The sequence below is a fragment of the Anser cygnoides genome, chromosome 4, assembly GCF_040182565.1.
Source record: "Anser cygnoides isolate HZ-2024a breed goose chromosome 4, Taihu_goose_T2T_genome, whole genome shotgun sequence".
In the NCBI taxonomy this organism is placed as follows: Eukaryota; Metazoa; Chordata; class Aves; order Anseriformes; family Anatidae; genus Anser; species Anser cygnoides.
In genome coordinates, this window is record NC_089876.1 from 80108201 (window position 1) to 80130502 (window position 22302).

Here is a 22302-nt window from a genome sequence, read left to right on the forward strand (position 1 = left end):
GATTTTTATAAAAGTTGTCCTTTTCCAGGTTTGTTAGCAGCTTGATGCTGAGCTACAACACAACCCAGGAGCATGGGAGCAGCATGAAATGTTTTCACAAATGAAAAATATTGCTTACTCTCTCTGTGAGTGAATCTTACTGCTTTGTGCAGCTGCTCGTTTTACTGCTTTTGCTACTCTCTTACTTTTTTACTTCTTGTGCCAGAAGTTGCTAATGTGCTACAGAAACATTTCCAGAGCTTGGCTATTTTTAAGAGAACAAGCAGACTTTATTCAAATTATTTGCCTTGGGGATTCACTAGTTGTGCCAATGCATCAGCCTACACAGACAGGAAAGAACTTTTTTTTAGGAGAAATGTCTAAAAGATGGTACAAATGTCCAAAGGAAAATTTGCTGTTATCAATGAAATCAGAATAGAACAGAAAACTGCAGTATCTAGCTGGGCAAAAGCTGATTAATATCTTCATATAGGCGTAGAGAATACAAACCCTATGTTAACAAAATATTATTTTCGTTACAGAGAAATGATGTAGTATATACATTCAGAAGTCTAAGCTTCTTTTCTAATACCCATCTCTGTAATCTCTAAGAGTAACAAATGGAACAGTAAAGAAATAACAGAAAGGTACTAAGCAAACAGAAACGATCTTTGCTACAAATAGCACCTGGTTGACCTCTGGATACAATTTATCTGCTTTCATTTAATATTTCTTTTCAGTTCTTCCAACCCAAACCTCCCAGAGTTCTAAGGCAAAGGATGCCCTTTTTTGTCTCTGTGGACCACAAGGACGAAGAATGAAGAAAGCATAATAGTCAGCATCAAAGGACAAAGCACAGGAACAGGAAAGGAATTAACAGGTGAAACCAAGGGCCAAGGAAACCTGAACAGAGGAGGAATTTAGACAAATTAAGGGTGATTTATCTGAAAAGCATATTGTGAGTTTGATTATTCTCCAGTCTGCTTTCTGTCAAGTAACTTTTCTGTCTTTTTTAATAGTTATTTTCTTTCTTCAGTTCCCTTTTTCTGTTCTGATCCTCTCATTGTCTTGAGAAATTGAGACAGAAGAGGCTTATGTACTTTTAATTGCTCAGCTATATACATACCTAGGAGAGCTGTCAGTCTAGTACTACAAGGCCACTACCAGATCTCTTCCAAAAGGTAGGAGTCTTTCCTAACAGATGTGGCCTAGTTCAACCATGATGTAGGGGCTTCCCATAACCTTTGTTATTCAGATCAGGGAAACGGACTCTTACCCTTAAAGAAATCTATTAGTCTGTCTCCTCCATTGTCTCATCAAGAATGTCTCTGCTATTAAGTCTCCCGGTAAAGCTCCTTTATTCAGCTCAATTCTGAACCCAATTTACTCTGGTACAAAATTAAAAAAAATTAAAAAAAATAACAAAAATAATAAAAAAAAAATAAAAAATGTGTGTAAATGTTTATACAAACACGGCACATGTATTTCAGCTATCGACTGCTTTCTGGAAGGAAAATATCATGACCTAAAGGCAGGAGCCACTGCTGTCATGCACTTGACAGAGTGGAGATAAATTTCTGTACACAAACGGTGCAAGGTGAGAGCAGCCGAGGCTCATATGGCACCGGCAGGACTGTTGGACATGGTAGGGCTGCATTTTGTCTCCGTACTTTTGTACAGTCCTAGCAGTTATTCTATGGTACTGCTGGACAACCACGTACTCGAGCCGCTGGTGTTTCCATACCCTGGCACACAGCTGAGGCCAAGCAACCCGGCAGCCCCAGCCCTGAACCAACTTCTATTCGCCTGCCGCACGGTTCCTGCCAGAACCGGCCTGCCATTGTTTCTTATGTTACTGCCCAAGTGATTTCCAGACGGGAAGCGTTTTACACCCGCCATTCCCGGGCCCCTTCTTCCACGCCCGTTGCGAGCAGGCACCGCCTTCTTGTGGGCGCGTCTGCCAGCCGCTCCCCTCACGGGGTCGGGCGGAGGGACGGAGGGACGGAGGGACGTCCTGGAGCCGCCCCCGCCCCCGCCGCCTCTTCCTTTGCCAGGAGTCGCGCGTTCGGCAGCCGACCGTTGGTGGGCGCGCGGGGCGGCGGTTGAGGCTCGCGCTGGCGCAGCCGTTGGGCCTCGCGCCCCCCGTGAGGGGCCGTGAGGGGAGCGGGCGCCAGGTGAGGGGCGCCTGAGGGGAAAATGGCGGCGGGGCGGGGGAGGGGGCGCGGTGCGCTCCATGTCTCCATGGGGGCTGCCGCCCGTGGCTGTCCCCCTTCCTAGGCATGGCAGAGCAGCTCCTTGCTAATTGGCAAAGCTCCTACCAGCGCGTTGGTAGCAGTCGTTGACTGTAGCGAGGAACACGGCGAGCCCGGCGGAGGGGCGCGGCGCGGTGGGTTGGCGGTCCTTTGACTTGTTCGGTTTTCCCTGAAGCGGTCGGAACTGGGGCTTTAAACGAGTCTTTATACTTTTTTTTAAAGGTTTCTTTGTTAGCCCAGAGGCCGGAAGTGCAGAGACGCCATTGAAGCTTCTCTTCCCGCCGAAAAGCCACGTGGCTGGGTACGTGCCTTCATCAGTTCTTAGAAGGGAGGTTTTGAGCAGAAATAATACCCTTATACCACTTCGCAGTTTAATCACTATATGAAACTAGCAGAGATTTGACTGATCCGCACTGAAATCAAGGTATGGGCTTGATTTTTATTTATTTTGATTTTGACTTATTCTGTTTTTTAAGCCACGCTTGACTCGTATGTGGATGCTCATCTTTTACTGACAGAAAAACATAACCAAGAGCAAAAGTGTGCATTTCTAAGAACTGGGCTTGGGTATAGATACATTAGGAGTACTAGGAATAGTGGGTTGTGATTAAAAACTGGTATTGTCGTAACTTTGCCTGCTAAATTAGAGTTATTGGAACCCACAGATTTCTAGGAGCTGTCTGTGCATGGAGCATATCTTTTCTGATCAGCGCATTGCTAATTTAGTGAAGTGAGTGCTTAGAGTGATCTGGAATTGCCGGAGCAGGGAGAGGTGTCTAGTTGATTTTAATAGTTCTGTTTCAGAGCAGATTACATCTCCTCCTAGGAAGGTGTTGTACTGTTCAGTAATGTTTTCTGTCTTGTGTGTTTTCAGTAGCAATATTAAATTGCCTCAAATTTGTTTTTACAGGGGAAAAACATTCTTGTGATGACAGAAGAAGATGGGGCTAAATTCAACATGTGTATTTTTGGAGTAGTTGTGACTAGAATTTCAAATTTTTACTTAGCTGAAGGGTGGATGTGTCTGAGCTTTCAGAATTAATGTTCTTTGCAAGCAGTATTTCTGGTTGTCAAACAGCAGGCAAATTCTACTTTTAGGCTAGGTCTTAATTTCACTTCAGACATAAATGAGCTTTTCTAATTAAGTTGAAACCTACAGCCTTAGACATTCTGCAGTCTCTCTCTGCTCTTTACAAAGAGCACAGAGGACCTGAGATGTAGCTTAATGTTCTTGAAATTAGCCTTGACTCTTGCAGCTCTGTCTCAAACACTGTTTGCAGTGTTTCCCATTTAGCAATGTAGACCTGCCTGTCCATGTGGCAAACACATCTCTTTCTGATTGTCTGGTGCCCAAACAGACTGGAGTGCATGGGCCACAAAACAAAACTTACGGAGGAACAGGAAATTGCTTAAAAAAAACTACCAGCATAACAAGCAAGTGCGCAGGCACATTGGTCAGGTTAACTTAGGTTCACCTACCCTTATGGGGGTGCACAACCACTGAGGACGCCTGATGAAGGGCAGTACCACGTGTGGGCAGGAGGAAGATGGTAGTATAGCACGTGCTAACCACGTGATAGCAGAGATTTCCCTGCCTGGTAAGAGCGGTCTTGACCAATCGTAAATACACATGGTTACTGTGTGTGCTGTCTGGTCTAGCAAGATTATGCATGGTGATGAACTGGCTATGTGCCATTACCCTGGAAACCAGATGGGAAAAACCACAAGGGAACACTATAAGAGACAGTACTTTTGCAAGACATTAGGGACCCTCCCCACCAAATCACTGAAGACAGCAGACCAATGGGATGCTACTGGATCCATGGTGGTGACCATCTCTTGCAATCTGTAAGATCCCTTTGCTTAAATTTCCATACTTTCTCTATTCCTTCTTTAACTCTTTTGATCCACATATAAAAGAAATCTGGTAGACAACATTTGACCTTGTTTGTGTCTTAATCTCACTGTGGGTGAATCACAAACTACCCTACGAGCAATCAGAACAGGACAGCTATTCTTTTTCTGTGCTGCTTTCCAAAATCTGTCTGCTCCTGCCTTAGGTCCATCTCTAAATTTTAAGCTATTACAGTCTCTCAGTTGTTCAGTGGCTATGCTGTCATGTGGCTGACCATACTGCAATATTCTTAAATCTGATGATGTGCGCCTTCAGTGCTGCTTTTCTGCTGCTAAATAAACTGCCTTAGAAAGGTCTCAAGGAGTACGTGTGTAGTCCAAAAGACAAAGGTAAGTTTGGGAAGTCTAGAAAATGCACGTGAACATCCACAGTCTTCATTTCAATATATGCTATTGTGAAGCATTCAAATGTATTAATGAGTCAATAAAAAGACATTGAGTTACGCTGAAAGTGTCACTTCTTCCTTACAAGTGTACTGATAACAAAGACTAGACTTGCACATGAACTTGGGAATCACTGATGCATGGCCAAACGTGCTTGCTCTGTGGATACACCTTTTGGTAGCTGGGCCTCATGTTTGCAGCTCTGTGTGGTTTCAGGCCAAAGTAGTGACTGACTGATACTGTCTGGGAGCCATTCCACAAGCCACATGGTCTTAATCAGACATTACTGCTGCAGGGGAGGAAGGGTGATTTTGAACATAACTGATTTCTCAGTTTTAGTTGTTGAGGGATGTTTTACTTAATGTGTTTTAAAGAATGGGACAAGGTCAAGCTTTCACTTCTGAAATAAATAAGCAAATTTAGTTGTAGATAATAGCAGTTCTCTGCTGGTCAGAACTTCCTGTGGAATATCTTTGTTAGTAAGGAAATCCTTTGCAAATCATTCCAAACTGAAAAATTAAAGTGGATGGCTCTGAAAGAACTGGGAAACGATTTGGGGGGGGGGGGGGGGATAGACATCAAGCTAGAACTGAGATCAGGTAGGCACTGCAGTAAATCCAGTGTAGTTGATGACTGAGGGAGTAATAAAATCCTATTTGAAGTGGATGTGAGGGGAGTTGCAGATTTAAATTACAACATGGATTAGATCTCAGGAAATGACTGTTAGTGAAGCTTTGGAATAGCAAAGTCTGGTAGGGAGACCAGGGAGCTGTCATCATAGGAAATGTTTTTTAGTACTGCCACTGATGACAAAATAAAACAATGTATGTTCTGTGCAGAGCTGTAAGTGTTACTACACCTGTTTAATTGGTGTGTGATTACTTCCCTTTCAAGCAGCCCTGCATACAACCCTATCATATAACGTTTCCTATGTAGGATTCCAAATCTGTGCCTGCCAAACCTGGTAGCTGACAATCATGAGCATGTACTGTGAACTTCCTCTTCTCTGAAAGTGGACTTCTGCAGTAACGAGTGCTTTCCTAAAAGAAGCTAGCCAAGCTGTTCTAAAAGGGCAGTTATTTGATTATCTTAAACAAGAAAATGTTAGGTTGCTGGTGGCCAAAAGAGGGCTGCGGCTATGCCTAGGACGAGGTGAGGGCAGCAAGGTGCTACAGCCCCAGGTGCAGTTGGGATGGCTGGTCTGTCAGGGACCCCTCATGCAAAGTGGTTTGCTCAGGTTTTGAGGTCTGTTTTCTGTGACTGGCTTTGATTCCATGGAAGAAGCCAGATGTAGGCAAACAAAATAGGAAGAAGCAGGAGTAGGGTTGGAGATCAGTTTCTCCAGGGATGTGGAAGGCATTAAACAGTATTAATAAAGAGTACAAAATGCAAGAAAATGACGTGGAGGTCTGCAGAGAAGCATTTTCTTTCAAGTTTGCTGAAGTGCTGAGAAGTTTAGGCCTTCTGGTGGCAGCCTTTAGCTATGGTATGCTCGTGGCTGTCTCTGTGTTATCCCAAAGCCCTTGAATGTTCATATCCGCACTTACCAGGCAATAGCTGCCTTTTTGATCAATGTTTCATCAGTTTCAGTGTATATATAATAAGTTGTTTTTTAATAAGTTGCCCTTTGAAAACCAACTGTCCAATCTCTCTGGCTCCTGTAACTGAGGATCCTTTTGCATTAGTGCTTGTAAGTCACAGGAGGGCCATGCAGCTCTCCTGTCAGTTCCCTGTGGGAGCCAAATCACGAGTCACTGGTATTTCCACCTGAGTCTCATCATCAGGGGGAAGTAGCTTTAAGATTCTTGGGAACATGTTGTGGCAGGCAGGCCACAGGCTGAAGTAACAAGTCTGATAGCTTCACCTGGCTTCCAGGTCAGATCTGTGAACATCTAGTTTGGAGCTCCTTTGCTGTATGTTCTGCATTTACACAGTGGGTTTCAATCAAGAGAGTTTTTTTTTTTTTCAGGGTTAAGGTCAAATAGAAGAGTTTGAACTCTGATGTTTGTTGCAAGTATCTCTTGTGAGAGCTCTTAGAGAGATTATGTAGCCTTTCCAGTGATAGAAACTTTCCATAAGCATGCAGTCCCCTGCACAGAGGGTAGTTAAAATCTGTTTTCCTTCGTTACTCAAGTAATGACAGAGGTATTCTTACACTAAGCAGCTTTTTCCTTTCTCTGTGGTTTAGGATGGTTTGTTTTTCAGGATTTCTCTTAAAATTTAATTCCCAAACAACTGTTTTTCTATTTTTCCCATCCATTCATCTTGCATTTTAGCTCTTACCTTCATAGATGCTACTTACTTTTTGCACCCTGCTCCATCTGCAGTTACATCCAGCAGCTCATAGCTCTCCACCTTGTATCCAACCCAGTCTTTTTCCTTTGCACTTCTACAAAGGTAAATAGCAGTTTCTTTTTGAATTTGTTCATCCTTGCTTTGTTACATTTGCAGGAAATTGTGATCGGTTTCTGTTTTCTATGGAAAATAAATGGAATAGGAATTGCTGCATGTGAACAGGTATATAGTTTGGATGAGGTAGGTCTGGTGTCTTAATACCTCAGCTAACTGCATGTGCTGTTACCCAGTACAAAAAAAAAATCCATCTTTTTTGTTACCACTAGCTTACTGATTTCCTGCAGTTTCTTGTTCTCCTATCTGCTACATCAGCCTAATTGTTTTAGCCTTCTAACATGGTAAATGATGTTCTGTAATTGCAAATCTGAAATCGTAACAGCATTAAATTTTTTTTTGACTATAAATATTGTAGCACTTGAAAGTATGAAAGTCCTGTTCTAACACACAAAAAGGATAGAGAGTACTTATTCAGGACTGACTTCTTGTTAAATATAAGCCATTATGGTGCTGTGGTTATTTTTCTTCCAGAAATAAGACAGCTGAGGTTGTAGATATTCTGTATATGATGCCCAGAAATGGGATCTTGGTTTATCTGTGGTTTAGTGCTTACATGTACCATGCCCTATACTTTAGAGAGTTGTTGAGGCTCAGAATGTATTTTAAATGAGTTTGTGTGTCGGTGCCAGTAATGCTTCCCTGTTCTTTGATTCTGATGTTTCTTCTCTGGAAGATAGACAAAAACTTAGGAAGTTCAGAGGGACTACATCTAACTATAGATCTTTGATGTTGTGGAAATTAGATGAATTACACACTGTTTAAGGTGGTCATGTAATCCAGTAATAGAAGTGACAAGTGTTTTCTTAGTTTATGCTACTGTAAGCAATGTGATCAGCCTGCTCTAACAACAAAACCTCCACAATCATGTATGTACTAAAAAGTTAAACAAAGGGGAGTGCAGCAAGAGTCAAGAAATTCTTAAATGTTCTTAATAGTGTAGGCTAGACTTGTTCATGACAGCCTAACTGGTCTAAATTAAAGCACACCAAGCACTAGGAATTCCGTGGTACAGGACAAACTTTCATCCCTAAGAAAATGTCCTCAGGCTTAGATGCTTTTTCAGTATTTTCAAGAGCAGCCTTCTTCATTTACGAAAACTGACACACAGTTTACCCAGCTGATGTCCCTGCAGCGTCTGCTTGTACGATATGTATAGAAGTTCTAGTCAGTGTGGCAGTTTTTATTGTGTACATTTACATCGTCAGGCTCACTGAACAAAAATGAGAATGGCATAACGTAAAGACAATTTCACTTTCTTTAGAAACCAAAAAAGGCATGCTGTTTGCATGGAAACTGTAGTGCAACATTTTAAATTCTAATTATTAAAGCATTCTATTAAAAGAGAAAAACTAATGAACTACAGTACTAAATGTTTACTCCATTTAGTATGCAATTTCTTCTCTGTATTGTACTTCTGTCGTGCAACTTTTAAAATGATTTCCCCTGTGCATCACACATGTATTGCACTACATAGTCTATTTCACCACAAGTCTCAAAATAATGGGTCTTTTATAGGAAGACTTTGACGGTACAGGTGGTTACCTTTTGACAGATTTACGTCCTCGTTAAAAGGGCTGTGTAGAAATAAGAACGTCAATGGTTCTGAAGTTGACTAGCAGTCTTTCACATAGGTCTACCAGTAGGTGATCATAGTACTATAATTTTATGGTAGGTTTTTAAATAATATACTTCACACCAATCCAATAGTGCAGAATTAGAGAAAACTAAAATATAAAAGCACCTCATGTATACTATTTTAGCACCAGTTCCAACAAGACATTTAAGCTAGTTGAAGACTAAATTTGAGGTCAGAGAGAAGTTGAGGGCCAAGTATGCAATCACTTGCAATAGCATTGCCGCTTTTTGTATGCAAATCAAGTTGTATTGGATATTGTTACAACAGCAGAGAGACACAGAAGCATACAGAAATGAATGAATGCCCACTTACAACACGAATACAAGCATCCTACTTTGTTCACAAAAGGCCACACAATACTGTCACAGCTTGAGTGACTGGGGAAAGGAAACACAGGAGAACAGTAACTGGTAGTCACAGTTTGTACAGTCACTATGTGGTGACACACATCTGCCACACTTGTCTCACTGGGGTGTTTCACGGCCCACGGCTTTCATTTCGTCATGTTAAGAAGGTTGTTTGTTAATAACATACTACGCAGGGTACGCTTAGAGGCAGTCCAGTTGGCCTTAGAGCTTACAGATGTAGTATGGACTTTCGTGGTTCACTGTTGACTGGAGTCAGTCTCAGGCAAACTGTTTGAAAGACCGATCCCAATTAGTGTTGCACTAAAATGGTATTTGCTTTCTCTGTTCTCTGTGATAATACCGGATTGGACATTAGGAAGAATTCTTGCACAGAGAAGGCAGTCAGGTGTGGGGTGGGGCTGCCCAGGGAAGTGGGGGAGTGCCCATCCCTAGAGGTATTTGAGCCACGTGGACGTGGAATGAAGGGAAGTGGTTTGGTGGTGGGACTCGGTAGGTCAGGTTCGTGGTTGGAGTTGATGATCTCAAAGGTCTTGTCCAACCCAAATGATTCTGTGATTGTAAGTTTAAGGAGGCGGCCCTTTCTAAAAAGATAGTAAGTTGTTTAATTTTTGTCTTGACATTGGAGTCACTTCTTATTGGTGCATTTTTATTATAAACCATTAAGGTTTTCTTAGCATGGGGAAAGTATTTGTGAAAGGAATTAACACAGGGAATCAAGATACATAAATACTTTATAAGTCGCTGAAAACTGTAGCTCGTAGATATTGCTAAATGATATTTAGAATATAAGAGGGCATTAGAGAACATGACAACTAGTTCTTCATGTAGTATCATAAATTACTATGACTAATTTGAGCAGTTACTGGATAAAAAAATAAAAAGAGACTTTTGCAGTTACTGATTTCAGATAATTCTCACTTTTCCTATGAGACCAATCTGAAACAGTATTGAACCTAAATGTTAGTGTTATCAAAGTATTATACAAACTACTGTATTGTACAAACTACTATTTCTACAAACTACTGTAGAAAACAGTAGTTTAAGACTTCATAGACCTTTTCAGATAGGCATTATCTGAACACCTCCAGTATTTGATCTCACTCTTACAGCTGTGTAGGGAAGCTTTGCAGGGAAACTACCTTCCAGCATACTACCTACTTCACTTGGGAATGTGCTTTATGAAGTAAGCTGTAATAATGTTTATCAGGCTAGCTGGGCTTCTGATTATTAACACTTATTTTCCTTCTAACATTTAATACATAGAATTACTTACCAAGAATCACCCTGTTCATGGTCTCATCAGCTAATGAAACATAAGTCAAAACCAGAAAGCTGAGTGTAAGATCATAGGAATAATAAGAAAGCAGTCAAGAACTGATGGAATAAACTAGGCTGAAAAAGAACTTTGAGATCTGTAATTAGTTCCAGAAAAGCTTGGAGCATAAATAGCTCAGAGCTTCGTGTGAACAGCGAGTCTGAAAGGGACCTCTCCAGCTGGCCTGCTCCAACGTTATTCTAAGCTGGAGGTCACTTTTCCACTTATCTTAGGTGCATGGTAACTTGTTCATGCAATATAAACTTCCTCAAAACAGAAGGATTTTGTTTGCATAGTAATCCCTGACTGGAAAGGTTGTGTGTATACAGCTTGGATTTAACAAAAAAAAAACCACCACGTGAATCAGGAAAACGTGTGTTTCCACCCACTGTGGGCCCCAGCTGTGTGCACTGTGCTGTTCAAGCTTACCTGCCTCAAACTTTGTTGATCAAGTTTGGTTTTGATTAAGGACATTCATAGTTTGGTCACACTTTTTATCCAGGGGACAAAAGAGGAAACTTTGGTGTAGACACCTGGAGAATCTTTCACTCCGCAGCCATAGCCCCAGGAGGTCACACCATACACGACCCAGCTTTCCCCTGGGCGTTCGCACATCAGTGGTCCACCGCTGTCTCCTTGACAGCTGTCGACACGTTTCTGTTCCTGGACGTTTCCAGCACAGAGCATTCTTCCCGTGAATCTCCTTTTATAACGCTCTTCACATACCCTCTTGGGAAGTAAGGGGATGGCAGCTTGTTGTAATGTTCTTGAATAAGCCCTTCCTGAAAAGAGGACTCAAGTTACTGTCTCAATATGATGCTTTGTCTCAGAAACATAAATAGCATTGAATCCAATTTATGCTGTCAATCCTTTTCACTGTTTCGGCATTAAGTGTACTGAAAATAAGTATTGAAAAAAAATTGTGCGTTACATACAAGATCGTAAATATAGAAAAACACTTTTTTGTAAAGCTCAGAGTTTAAGATGTAGCTTTACACCTCATGTAAATCTCACTGGATCCTTCCAAGGTTTGAATTTGTTGTGTTAGAAACCCACTTTTTGTGACTTCTAGAATATATGCTTTAAAACTTCATTGGGGAATCTATTTTTTTCCTCTAGTTTGCACCTTTTTTCAGTTGGAAACATGGGAAACTAAAGCTAGTGGAAAGTTTTTTTTTCCTAAGGTAAAATCCTAGTGTTTGTGACTTAAGTATGACTCATATAGTGAGAGTGAAATTTCAGCTGAAGCATTGCAATTATGTAATCTCTTACCATAATTAGAGGCAATTATTGCAACAGCTAATGTTTTCTTAAATAGATGCCCTAACTAAACAATACCGCAGAACTTTCAGTGAATCATGTAAAATGCCTAGAGAAGAGCTAAGTAATGAATTAGCAATTGTTCTTAGAAAAGCAAAAAAAAAAAAAAGGAAAAAAAACAGACCTACAAGTTTATCTCCTTACTTTTAGTACCCTGACCTAGACATCTGTGCATACAGTTGGATGCATATAAAGAGGAAGAACTGATACTTGGCCTTGCCTCTGCCAGTTCGAGTGAATCAGTGGAACAAAGCATCAAGTGCGGTTGCTGTCTTGCACTGTATTCAACCTCACAACAACATGACAGTAAAGCGTGTCTATTAACTTGTAAAATATTTAAAGGAGAAAGACCCTTGAAGAATAATAATCTTGTACTGACCTTAAAAAGTGACTAGCTAGTTTATTCCAGAAACCTGGATTGCAGATTGTATTGAGGCTCTCAAGATTTGGCAAGATCTTTTCTCATATAAATCCAACTGCTGATTAAAAATGTCAATGGTAACAAGAAAGACTAAAAATGTTACTGGAAATTCTACTACGTATTTATTTTCTATCCCTGCCTCCATTGAAGCAGAGTAATTTAGATAACCTTTCTCAAGTATCTCTTGTACTCACCTAAAAACCTTAAATATATTAGAGCTGCTAGTTACGTTCTGAGGCAGAGGGAGGTGATCTGCTGCTATTCAGGGTGTGCCAGGCAGCAAATAAGCTTTTCCTTCATGCTTGTCAATCTTAATGAGGCCGTTATTCCAACTGGTTTGTATGACATGGTTAATCACCACTTCTCAAGCACAAACTAAATTCACTAAACAAAGTGTTGTCCTTCCTGTTTCAGGACCAGGAGAGAAAATATTTCTTTAAAATTGTTACTTTTTAGCATTTCCTCGCTTCAAGTATTCAATTTCCTTTTTTTCAGTAAGCAGCCTCAGGTAGTGAGATCAGAGGGTGGAAATCATTAAAACACTTTTACCTGTGTCACCCCATCCTGTGATGTAACAGCTAGGAGCCGTTTTCTGTGGTCTCTCTCTCCGTAAGGGCAGGCAGGCAGGTAAGACATGGGTACTGAATCTGGCACACTGTTCCTCTGGGCCCTGTAGCCTCACCAGGGCAATGTCATAGTCGCTGCTGTCAGGCCTGTACTCTTTATGCATCACAATCTGCTGGACTCCGATTTCTTCCTCGTACTCTTCTGGTACCAGCGTATGATAATCTCCCACTCGCACGGCATAGTTCCGAGTGTTATTGCCATACCTGAAATTGAGATTAAAGCAAATAGGGCTCGCTCATGCAAAGTCAGATTTGATCAGTGTCTTTATTGCTCACATATAGCAATACCAACATTACTGGTTTTTTTTACTAGCAAAACTGTTATGTCAGATACTTAGATTGAAGTTCAGGTGTCTCCTAAAGAGTACCTTCTAACTTTTCCTGGCGTTCCAGATTAGCTGATGTTCCTTTCTGTATATTTACATGTGCTCGATTTCTTACAGCCATTAGCTTTGACTGGCACTTAACTTCAAAGGTGCAAGCAAAGTGTGTGTTATAAATGTATTTAATAAGGGTAATACAAACTGCCAGTGATTCTAACAAAAAGTTGAGTACTTAACATCATTGTAATGCCCTAAATAATTACTGAAATGAAAACAGTATTCAAGCTAGCTTTGGGGGTTGGCTGTGAAAAATCTTGAGGAAGGAAAATGCTCTTTTAATTCTAGAGACAGATAACCTGATAAAAACATCTTTGGTTAACTAAAGGTATATTAAGGAAAATGAAGTGTATGTGAATTATGAACACCTATTCTCGAAGTGACAGAAAGCTTGTAAGTCAGATTTGTTATTATGATCCCAGTCTATTTAGCATTTAAGACAGAATGGTAAATACTCTAGAGGTGATTGCTATGGCTGAAATAACAATTTTTTATGCATGCCTTTGGAGATTTTGAATTACAGGGCACACAGCCCTTCTCAGGAAAATGCAAACAAGGGAGTAGCGTTGAGTGTATTTATTTATTTTAAAATCTGCCTAAGGTTGCCCGAATATTTTTGCTTTGACTTGTCCCATTCCCTTATGGAATGCCTTCAACAGGGAATGCCTTCAACAGGAAATTTGTAATACATGTGCAGGAAATAGCCCACAATGTTCAGTCACCTTCTAAACTGCACTTTTTTTTAATACCTTCCAGCAATGTGCTGATCCCCATAGCATACGAAAACTTGCTTGAGGAATAGTGGGCAAAGCAGGAACATTAGAGTGCTTCTGAACAACATCCCATGGAATATTTCTTCCAATTGCAGGTTGCATCCATGGCTATCTGCAGAGCTTTCTTTGTAAATTCTGCATGTCTCCCTCAGGTCTTGTATGAGCAAAATTTCAGTTCTAGGCTTGTAAGAAAAGAAGGCTGCAGGCTATTACCAAACATTTACTCATCTGAAGATTACTTGTGTAGGAAAAATGAAGTCACTTGTCTGCCACAAAAAAACTTGCCAGGTCATCCTCTGTAGTATGTGTGAAGTGCTCGCTCTTCAGATATACTGAAATTTCTGGTTGGAAATCAAAACTGTATAGCAGCTGGAAGTGAAGAGTTGTGACTAATGCAGTATTTTTAATGTTATCAGGAGTGTTGAACAAGTATTCGTGTTGATTTTAGTCTCAGAGGGAGAATGAGAAAAAAATAAGTTGTGTATTCAACCAAACACATTGTTTATTTCCTACCTGAAAAAAAATACCTCAAAAGATTTGTTTCAGTAAGTTTACCTTAAAGATATTTAAGAACAAAAGCTCTGTATGTGTCACACTGCTAATATCTTTCTGTTTTGACCATTTTATAATTTATCGCTGTCCTACCATTTTATAATTTATCACAGCATCAGTTTTCAGTAGGAATTTCCATTAAGAAATCAGAGCATGAATAAGACATTAGAAAAGGCAGAAGCTTGGATTCTGATTTTAAAGGCATTCTGACTCCAGCTCCTTGAAATTTCTAGAAGTATTTTTTGTAAGCTTCTTTAACCAAAACCAAACAAAAACCACTTGAATGTATCTCACTCTCTTGCATTAGATCTCACTTTCTCTAGATTAGTCTCTTTTTTTTTTTTTTCGTTTTAAAAGCTCACTAAGACCTCACAGTTAGTTCTTTTCCTGATAGAATATATGGCAAAATTCCATGGGAGTGGAATTAGCACCTGATACATTGTTTTTACTTTTGTTTGCTCTTAAGGAGTTTTTTCAGAGTAATAAAGGTTGATAGGTCTTAACTAGCTTCTGGAGTGATATGTATGGTCATATTTGGCCATCTGAAGTATGACGTCAGTGAAATCCTAAATTCTGCATCCCTACAGATAATCTGTCAAAATCCTTGCCATCTGCCACCTGCCAGGAATTTCTGCTCTGAAACTGATGAATCCCCTCTCGGGTCCCTGTTACCACATATATTACATCAGAAAAGGCTAATCTCACTGTACTTTGCTGAGACAGTATGCTCTTATCAGTCTACCCTTATATTATCATTACTCTGAGCTATTATGTGGGAGCCGGTAAAAGTATAATCTGGCACTGGATTGAAAACACTTTTTTTTATAGCAGTGCTGTGATTTGTTCTGTAACCTTGGGTGAGTTTCATCTTGTTCTCTTTTCCTTTTGCCATCTATGTGGCTTTCCTTTATAAAGGAGAAAGCTATGCATTTTCAGTAAGTTAAAATACTGTATAGTATAGGCATTACTTCACACAGCTTTTTTTCTAGTGTTATTTCTGTGAAAGTGGATTTTTTGTGAGTAACTTGTGCATCTTTACAGTAAAATGCCTTGGATATTGCTGTGCCAGTTTGTACTGAATAGGCTTTATATATTTGCTCATTGTTACTTCTGGAAATTTTTAGAAACTATCATTCAAAGTGTAATTTAGCATGTTTACATATGGATAGACTTGCAAAGCAAGTTTTCCTGGCCCATGAGAAATACTTTTCAGTAATGCTTTAACATTCTAAGTTAGAAACTTTCATATATAAAAGTAAAAATTAGGGGGGAAATACTATTTCTCTAGTTATGCTTTGGACTCTGTATTGGTTGCTTTGGCCATCTTTTTTTCATGGCAGTACCCGTAACGTGTTTGCTTCTTTGACCGAAGACATGTCACTATGATATATACGGCAGTTTGAATACACTGTGAAAACGGAACTGACAGACACCGGTACTTCGTTTTCTTGTGTAAGCTGATGAATGCATTGGTCCGCTGTGAAACTCGGGTAGCAGGGGAATAAAACACCCACCTGCAGAACTGACAGCACAGCTCTGTGCCCCCCTCCAAAGTGGACGAGGGCAGTGTGAGACTGGTAGCTGAATGCTCAGGGTGCACAGTATTAAGCGGTCTTCTTTCACTGTTACAAAATCTATTTGCAGAACAGAAGTGATGCATGGCATCTAAGTGTGTAATAGCACTGGGGTGGATTATGCAGCCGACTGAGTGCTTCTCCGGTGTCACTCCTTGCACATGGTGAGATTACAAACACCCTCAGCTGGTGCGTTAGCCAACTTTGTAGGATCTATTTTCCCTAGAGTAAATTACAAAAAGGAAGCTGGCACAGAAATACTTCCCTTACTATTGCAGTAAAATGGCTTTGTATTATTTTCACTTGAAATATTCTAACTTAAATGTAAAACCCCCACTTAAAATAGGAGGTGGAAGGGTTATGGGTTTGTTATTGACATCTCCTTCAGTTATATTTTTCCACTCAAATTTCATAACTGTGTGATGACATTCCACTTAAGCGTCTAAATGATAGAATTAAGCCCAATAAAATAAGTAAAATGATGGGTTTCTTTGCCAATTAACAATACTAAATGGTTTGATAATATTTGCTAGTCATTGTTTATAACGTTGTTAGTTGCCATTAAAAGCTGTTTTAAGTAGGATTCTATACCCCAGAATGAACTGCTAGATACTATCTTTGAATACTTGAAAGTAATATTTGACTGCGTTTTGGTACACATGTGAGTGTTGCTATATTAGAATACAAATGTACCAGGTCATTAGCATTGCATATATTTTGTCTGATGTAATCTGCCAAAAACATTTCCAAAAGGTCACTGAAAATACTGTCGTATAATTTATAGATACACTTTTGGCTCTGTGCAGCAAATCACATGTAAGTGCTATTCTAAAAATGACATGGTCATTCTAATTTCATTTTTATTTCATGCCTCATATTTCCAATTATCCAAAGTTAATATTTTTTCACGTATAGGACTGGAAATTCCCTGTAGCTGTCAGAACCACTCAGGACAAATCTGCTAATAAGATGGGTGGGTTGTAAAAGGAAAAATAGCTTCAAACAACCTTCTATCTCAATTGAATATATGAGATCACAGAAACTAGTAATGCTTCTATACTGCTGGCAAACAATTTCTACCATCATGCAAAAAAAAAATATTTAAGTATTTAATTTTTTATCTATAATACAGTTGAGGTCACTTTTGTTATTTAAGCAGTACTCTGATTTCCAGGATATAGGAAATGGTATACTAGACTTTCTCTTGTCTGTCCATGGCAAATATGTGAAGAAGACATTTGATCTATAGTTAGCTCTTAGAAACCTATCCTAGCCCTAAAGAAAATCACTCTGAGAGCATTAGGAAGTTCTGTCCTGTCTGTCCAGTGCCAGCTCGGAACCAAAGGGGTCTTCTCTCTTTTACAGTAAACAGTGCATCCGTCGTCTGCCAGAGCCACATGCTTAGATTTAGCTATTTTAAATGCAACATCTGGGGTAAAACAATGTGTAAACATGTAATGAACAGTTCTAGGAGAGCCTGTTACAGACCCTTGAGCGGCTGAATGAACAGCCACTCAGCTTCCCCTTATGTTGGTGTTCAGGAAAGGATCCAAAATGAGCATGCTTTTGGCAGCACATTGTTATGACTTGTAGCTCCAGTGAAATAAGCAAGCCATAGGGAAGAGCAGGTAATGTGTTCTCTGGGGAGTGGGAACTGCAAGGACACAGTTCCAGGCACAGCAGTAACTAACTTGTATCATCAAATGTGTAAGAGCATTCTAATAAAGAGGACAGCTGGGTAGCTAAGATCTTGATTTGCACACAGTAACTGCCTTCCTGTGACCTCCCTTTCTTCCCTGTGCTTGAAGAAGATCTTTGAGGTAAAACAACAGAAAGGACTGGCATGTTTTCAAGCCTCTAATCAAAGGCTTTCTCAAGAGTTTAAGGTGCATCCTTAGTAATCACTATAGAGATGATCAATGGGAATATGAAGCCATTTTATATGAATTTTGATGACAGCAGCCGAAGTGCTTTCATAGGTCCACAGAAACAACTGTAATACCAGTGGAAGGAAGCAGTAATTTTATTGAGTTTGACCATTTCAACTTGAAATACTACTAAGAAAAATCTTTCATGATTTTCATGAACCATAAGAACAAAAAGAAGTGCATCTGGCACTAAGCAAAGGTAATGATTCCTATTCACTTGAGTAAAAATATGCCTGACTCTTCTTTTTACTTACTAGTGTACAACAGGAAAGGCTCGAAAGTCCAAAGGTTAAACATTTGCAGCCCACTCAGGCCAATTTTAGCAAATTTCCTCAGAACTGCAATGCAGTTCTTTTACACTTTTATTCCAGTCTGTACTGCAATCTTCTGCAGGAGTTCCAGTGAAATAATGTCTGTTGAAAGCTTAAAATATTACACCAACTTCCTTACTTTGCAAGTTGGTGGTTTTTTACTACAGTAACTTCATGGCAATGAATTTCTGATGTCAAAAATACTGAAAAGGGCATATAATAAAAACCGAATAGGAGAATCATCAGTAACAAAACATGTTTCTGCAAAAATGTGAAAAGACATTTAGAAAAGCTAGATAATAGTTTGATATTGAAACTGCAGAAGAAGTTAGACCAAGTAGACCAGATGTGATTTATAACAGAGTGTAAGTTGCAGTCTACGTGGAAAGAAGCTGAATTGGGCATAGTTTGCTAGATACCAGTGTCGGAAAATATCCTAGCATAGCATTTTAGGCAACTATTTCTTTGTTTGAAGAAGTTCTATTAAAGAGGACACAATCTTTATTTAGATAGCTGCAAAAGACACAGTTCTGTTTGTGCTGTGAAATAACAGAGTAAGGCAGTTGCTCCAGCCTATTTGTGAAGAATGAGCAGAACTTTTTCAGTCTCACTAGTGTCCAGTTTACGGATTTACTTTCCTATTAGACTCTGCAAAATACGTAATAATGCTTTACCCTACAAAGAGTTTTGGGGGACTAATACAACTAGTCACTATAAGAACATCAATCATTTACAAAAAAAAAAAAAAAAAAACAGTTCCTGTGTTCAGTGTTTGCTCATTTGTCTTTGCTATAAGCTAGAAGACATAGGCTGCAGTTTTTTTGGAATAGAAAGATCTGTTAAAATATCCAAAGTATTGGCTATGCTTTTGCATGGAAATGCTGAAGTTTTGAATATAAATCTCTTGGATGATGACACCTGGAATATTTCAATGAATTGTTTTATTGTTTGTTTTTATCTGGGGGCAAAGGATGTCAGTTTTTTGGTGTTTTTTTTTAAATCAAAGATGAACTCTTTTGAACAGTTTTCAATGGGCTTGAACCAGAATGTTTTTGCCTACACCCAGAAATGTGATGTAGTTTGAAAATGCACTACATTGCTAAAGGGAGACAGACCTACCTTTTGAAGCAGTGTGCAGCAGTGAGGACCCAGCAGCTGCTAATGAGAGTAGCACCACACAAGAGTCTTCCATCACCATGAGAAGATTTCAGTCGGAGGGCAACCTGCCATGGCCAACCACCCCTGCAGAGAGCACAGACATTGCTTTCAGGGTACAAAAGCGGAAAGGTAAGGTAGCTTGTCAGTTACCTTGACTGTAAATCCCATGTAAGCTTCTTTGACTGACAGAACTTACAAATCATGGTATGTATTGAGTAGCAGTTGAGAATACCTTTAAATTCCTGCAGCATCCACAATTCCATTTAACAATGGTTGGGATTACTTAATGGATTGTTTGGACACCCAGCACTCTGAGCACTTCCTCCCACTGTGAATAATTTTAATTTTCCCTTCTCAGATTGCATTCATTGTACCAGAAATAAATTCTGTGGGTTCCTCGCCAAATACTATCCAAGACAACAAACCAGAAATTTCCTGTCAACTGGTGAAGGGAAAGAAGGGAAATTCTTGAAAAATGTATCCCAGACTGCTTTCCTGCCTGAGTTGCTATCTGCCTTGTTGATCCTGAGCTGTTTGAAAAAGGAAGCTTACAGATCAAGAGGTCTAAAGCAACTGTATAAACAGAAGTAATAGGTTAACACCTTGGTTCAGCCTGCTATCTTCTGTTCTGGATAGTAGATTCGGGATGCATTATTGTAGGCCTATCAAGACAGGATGGATTGCTTTTTGCCAGTTTAATAGATTAGCAAAATACACAATCTGAGAGGAAGGAAGAGGGAGAGAAAGGGATACTTCTGTAAGCAACATCAACATCAGGAAAAAGCAACAAATATTTTCTGACTACTGTCAATTTGAATAGGTGTATGGTTTGAATATATAGGTGTTATAGGTGTATAGGTGAATATATAGGTTTGAATAGGTGCTGGAGTACAGGAGCTGCCCGAGATCATCTAGACCAGCATGCTATTTCAGAGTTGCCAGTGCTAAATGTCAGTAAGGTGGAGAAATTTACTTCCCAGAAGGTATAAAAGCATAAAACTTTAGACTTTGAAAAAAAAATAAATAAAATTGCTGTTTAAATTTAGTATCTGTTTCCAAAACTGGGGGTAATTGAGACAACTTTGGATTTCTGGTATATATGCAAGCTTCCACTTCCTTTTTGAGCTTTGTTGTGACGATGAGTCCTTTTCTGATTTCATTCATATATTCTTTTTCTTGATTTTGAAGCATTTCTAAGTGTACGGTTGGGTTTCTCTCACTTTTTTTGCTTCATCTAATGTCTCTGTGCTTCTTTATTATGAGACCAGGTTTCTTGCTTAGACTTAACTGTGCAATCCACTACTTGTCATCTTTTCATTTCATCCAGTGTCCTCTGTATGTGTATTCTGAGAATAATTCTCAACCTCCTTTTTCTATACAATGCACTCTTTATTATTCTCATTTGTCTCCTACTAAAGTAAGTAATCCTAATTTGCTATGACTGCATTTAAATGTGTTTTCTAGGTTCCTATTGTTATGGTTCTTTGAATCCCCTCCACTTACAAAGGATCTTTGTTTGAAATTAACTGTTTGGTTTTATAGCTGTGTCCTCATCAGAAAGGTACATTTTGTGGAGGAAAATCAGGCAGTGAATACCCAGACCTTCTTTCAGTATAGGTAGTATTTATAGCCTTGTACCATATTCATAGCTTTCTTAGTATAGCTCACATCCTGAATCAAGATATCCTCTGAAAATAAGTGAAATGACTATTTCGAAAGTAAGAAATTTAACCCAATCCAGTAGCTAAACAGCCATAAGTATTTACAGATTTTCAACTAATACTCCAAGATTTTACCAATGAACATTTTTGAATTTCCCACCAAATTTGCTTTGAGTGTATTTCTGCTTCTCATGACAAACCAAAATAACCCTACAGTAAAAGCATAAGTTACGCAAACAACATATTGCAAATAGATGTCTTAGAAGCTTTATATTGAAAATGATGTTACTTTACCAAATATTTACCGTAAAGAATTTTTCCCACCAATTATTCGCTTTTGTCGGCGGTGTAGTAACCTCAATCCACAAACAGAAGCAAGAGAATCTAAGCCAGAATCAGAGATGGAGACAGTGTTAAACTTTAAAAAGCATCCATTTTGCAGTGAGAGTTAACTAAAAAACACTACCTGTGTTTCATGACAGTTTTTATCAACCAAATTTTGCTTTGGGAATGTACACTGAATTCTCTCAGACTCAGAAATTCTTTTTAGCTATTTTTTTTAACTGTGATCAAAGAGCAATTTACATAGTTGTGCTCTGCTTCTCAAGTGTACATCTGGACTTACTCCTAGGACTTTCTATGGGCTTCTTTCTTTATTATCCTCATGAAAGTGTAAGCGGAACTTGATGTACCACATGGGTCTCAATCCTCAGCTGAAGATATGTTATACCTTGAAAAGGTTTGAGGAGCTGTCTAGGCTTTTGCATTTTCATGTCCCTTGTATGTTTTAATAAACATGGTTGCAGCAAATTATGGCAGACAAATGCCTTGTCTCATTGGAATAGTCTTAATGATTCATTTGCAGTGCTGGCACAGCAGTAAGATTAAACAGTGAAGGCAGACAATTTCCTTCCAATTGCATTTCTAGAAATTCTTTTATATAAGTATTTCCTCTATAAGGTGGGATTGCTTACTTCCATCTCTTCCTATCCCGACGGATCCCCATCCAGTTCCCCATCCAAAGTTGTTTATTTACCACTCAAAAAGGGACTTCACCTTTATTGCTGTTCCCAGGAGTCTTCTTGCCTAGGTGGTCACAGATGACCCCTGCATCCTCGCTGTGACGGCAGTTGTGTGTTCCAATGTCCTGCTTAATGCAGTCCACCAAGGATCTCTCATTTCCAGTACATTTCACGTTATCTGCGTGGATCGGGCCCTTGCCCTCCCCAAAATATGCCATTGTCCTTGCTCTAGCTGGACCTCTGGAAACAGAACATAGATATAGATATAGATATAGATATTAATTAAAACATTTTGAGGCATTGTTCTACACAACTG

General features: G+C 39.4%; 2 protein-coding genes and 1 non-coding gene across 10 annotated transcripts in view; 2 read left to right on the forward strand and 1 right to left on the reverse strand.

Annotated features, from left to right (window-relative positions):
• LOC106038647 (bifunctional heparan sulfate N-deacetylase/N-sulfotransferase 3) overlaps positions 1-22302 on the forward strand; it is a 491131-nt gene that overhangs the window by 454079 nt on the left and 14750 nt on the right. For 2 of the 4 annotated variants that reach the window (XR_010831310.1, XR_010831311.1), the window contains 3 exons: positions 29-125; positions 522-859; positions 2454-4079. The gene's annotated coding sequence lies outside the window, so the exon portion shown is untranslated. Of the gene's footprint in view, positions 1-28; positions 126-521; positions 860-2453; positions 4597-22302 lie in introns of those variants that run through there. The other 2 variants (XR_010831312.1, XR_010831309.1) reach the window with 2 other exon arrangements.
• Positions 2209-2339, forward strand: LOC125183103 (small nucleolar RNA SNORA24). The gene has a single exon (XR_007164292.1). It is a non-coding gene; the product is annotated as a small nucleolar RNA SNORA24 (small nucleolar RNA).
• Positions 5664-22302, reverse strand: part of PRSS12 (serine protease 12) — a 42284-nt gene continuing 25645 nt past the window's right edge. The window contains exons 10-15 of one of the 5 annotated variants that reach the window (XM_066996484.1): positions 22021-22226; positions 21270-21348; positions 19265-19387; positions 12551-12831; positions 10690-11042; positions 5664-7004 (exon numbers count right to left, since the gene is read on the reverse strand). In XM_066996484.1, the coding sequence (XP_066852585.1) occupies positions 10735-11042; positions 12551-12831; positions 19265-19387; positions 21270-21348; positions 22021-22226 (997 nt within the window). In that variant the 3' untranslated portion in view covers positions 5664-7004; positions 10690-10734. Of the gene's footprint in view, positions 7005-7624; positions 11043-12550; positions 12832-19264; positions 19388-21269; positions 21349-22020; positions 22227-22302 lie in introns of those variants that run through there. The other 4 variants (XM_066996483.1, XM_066996482.1, XM_066996480.1 and 1 more) reach the window with 4 other exon arrangements.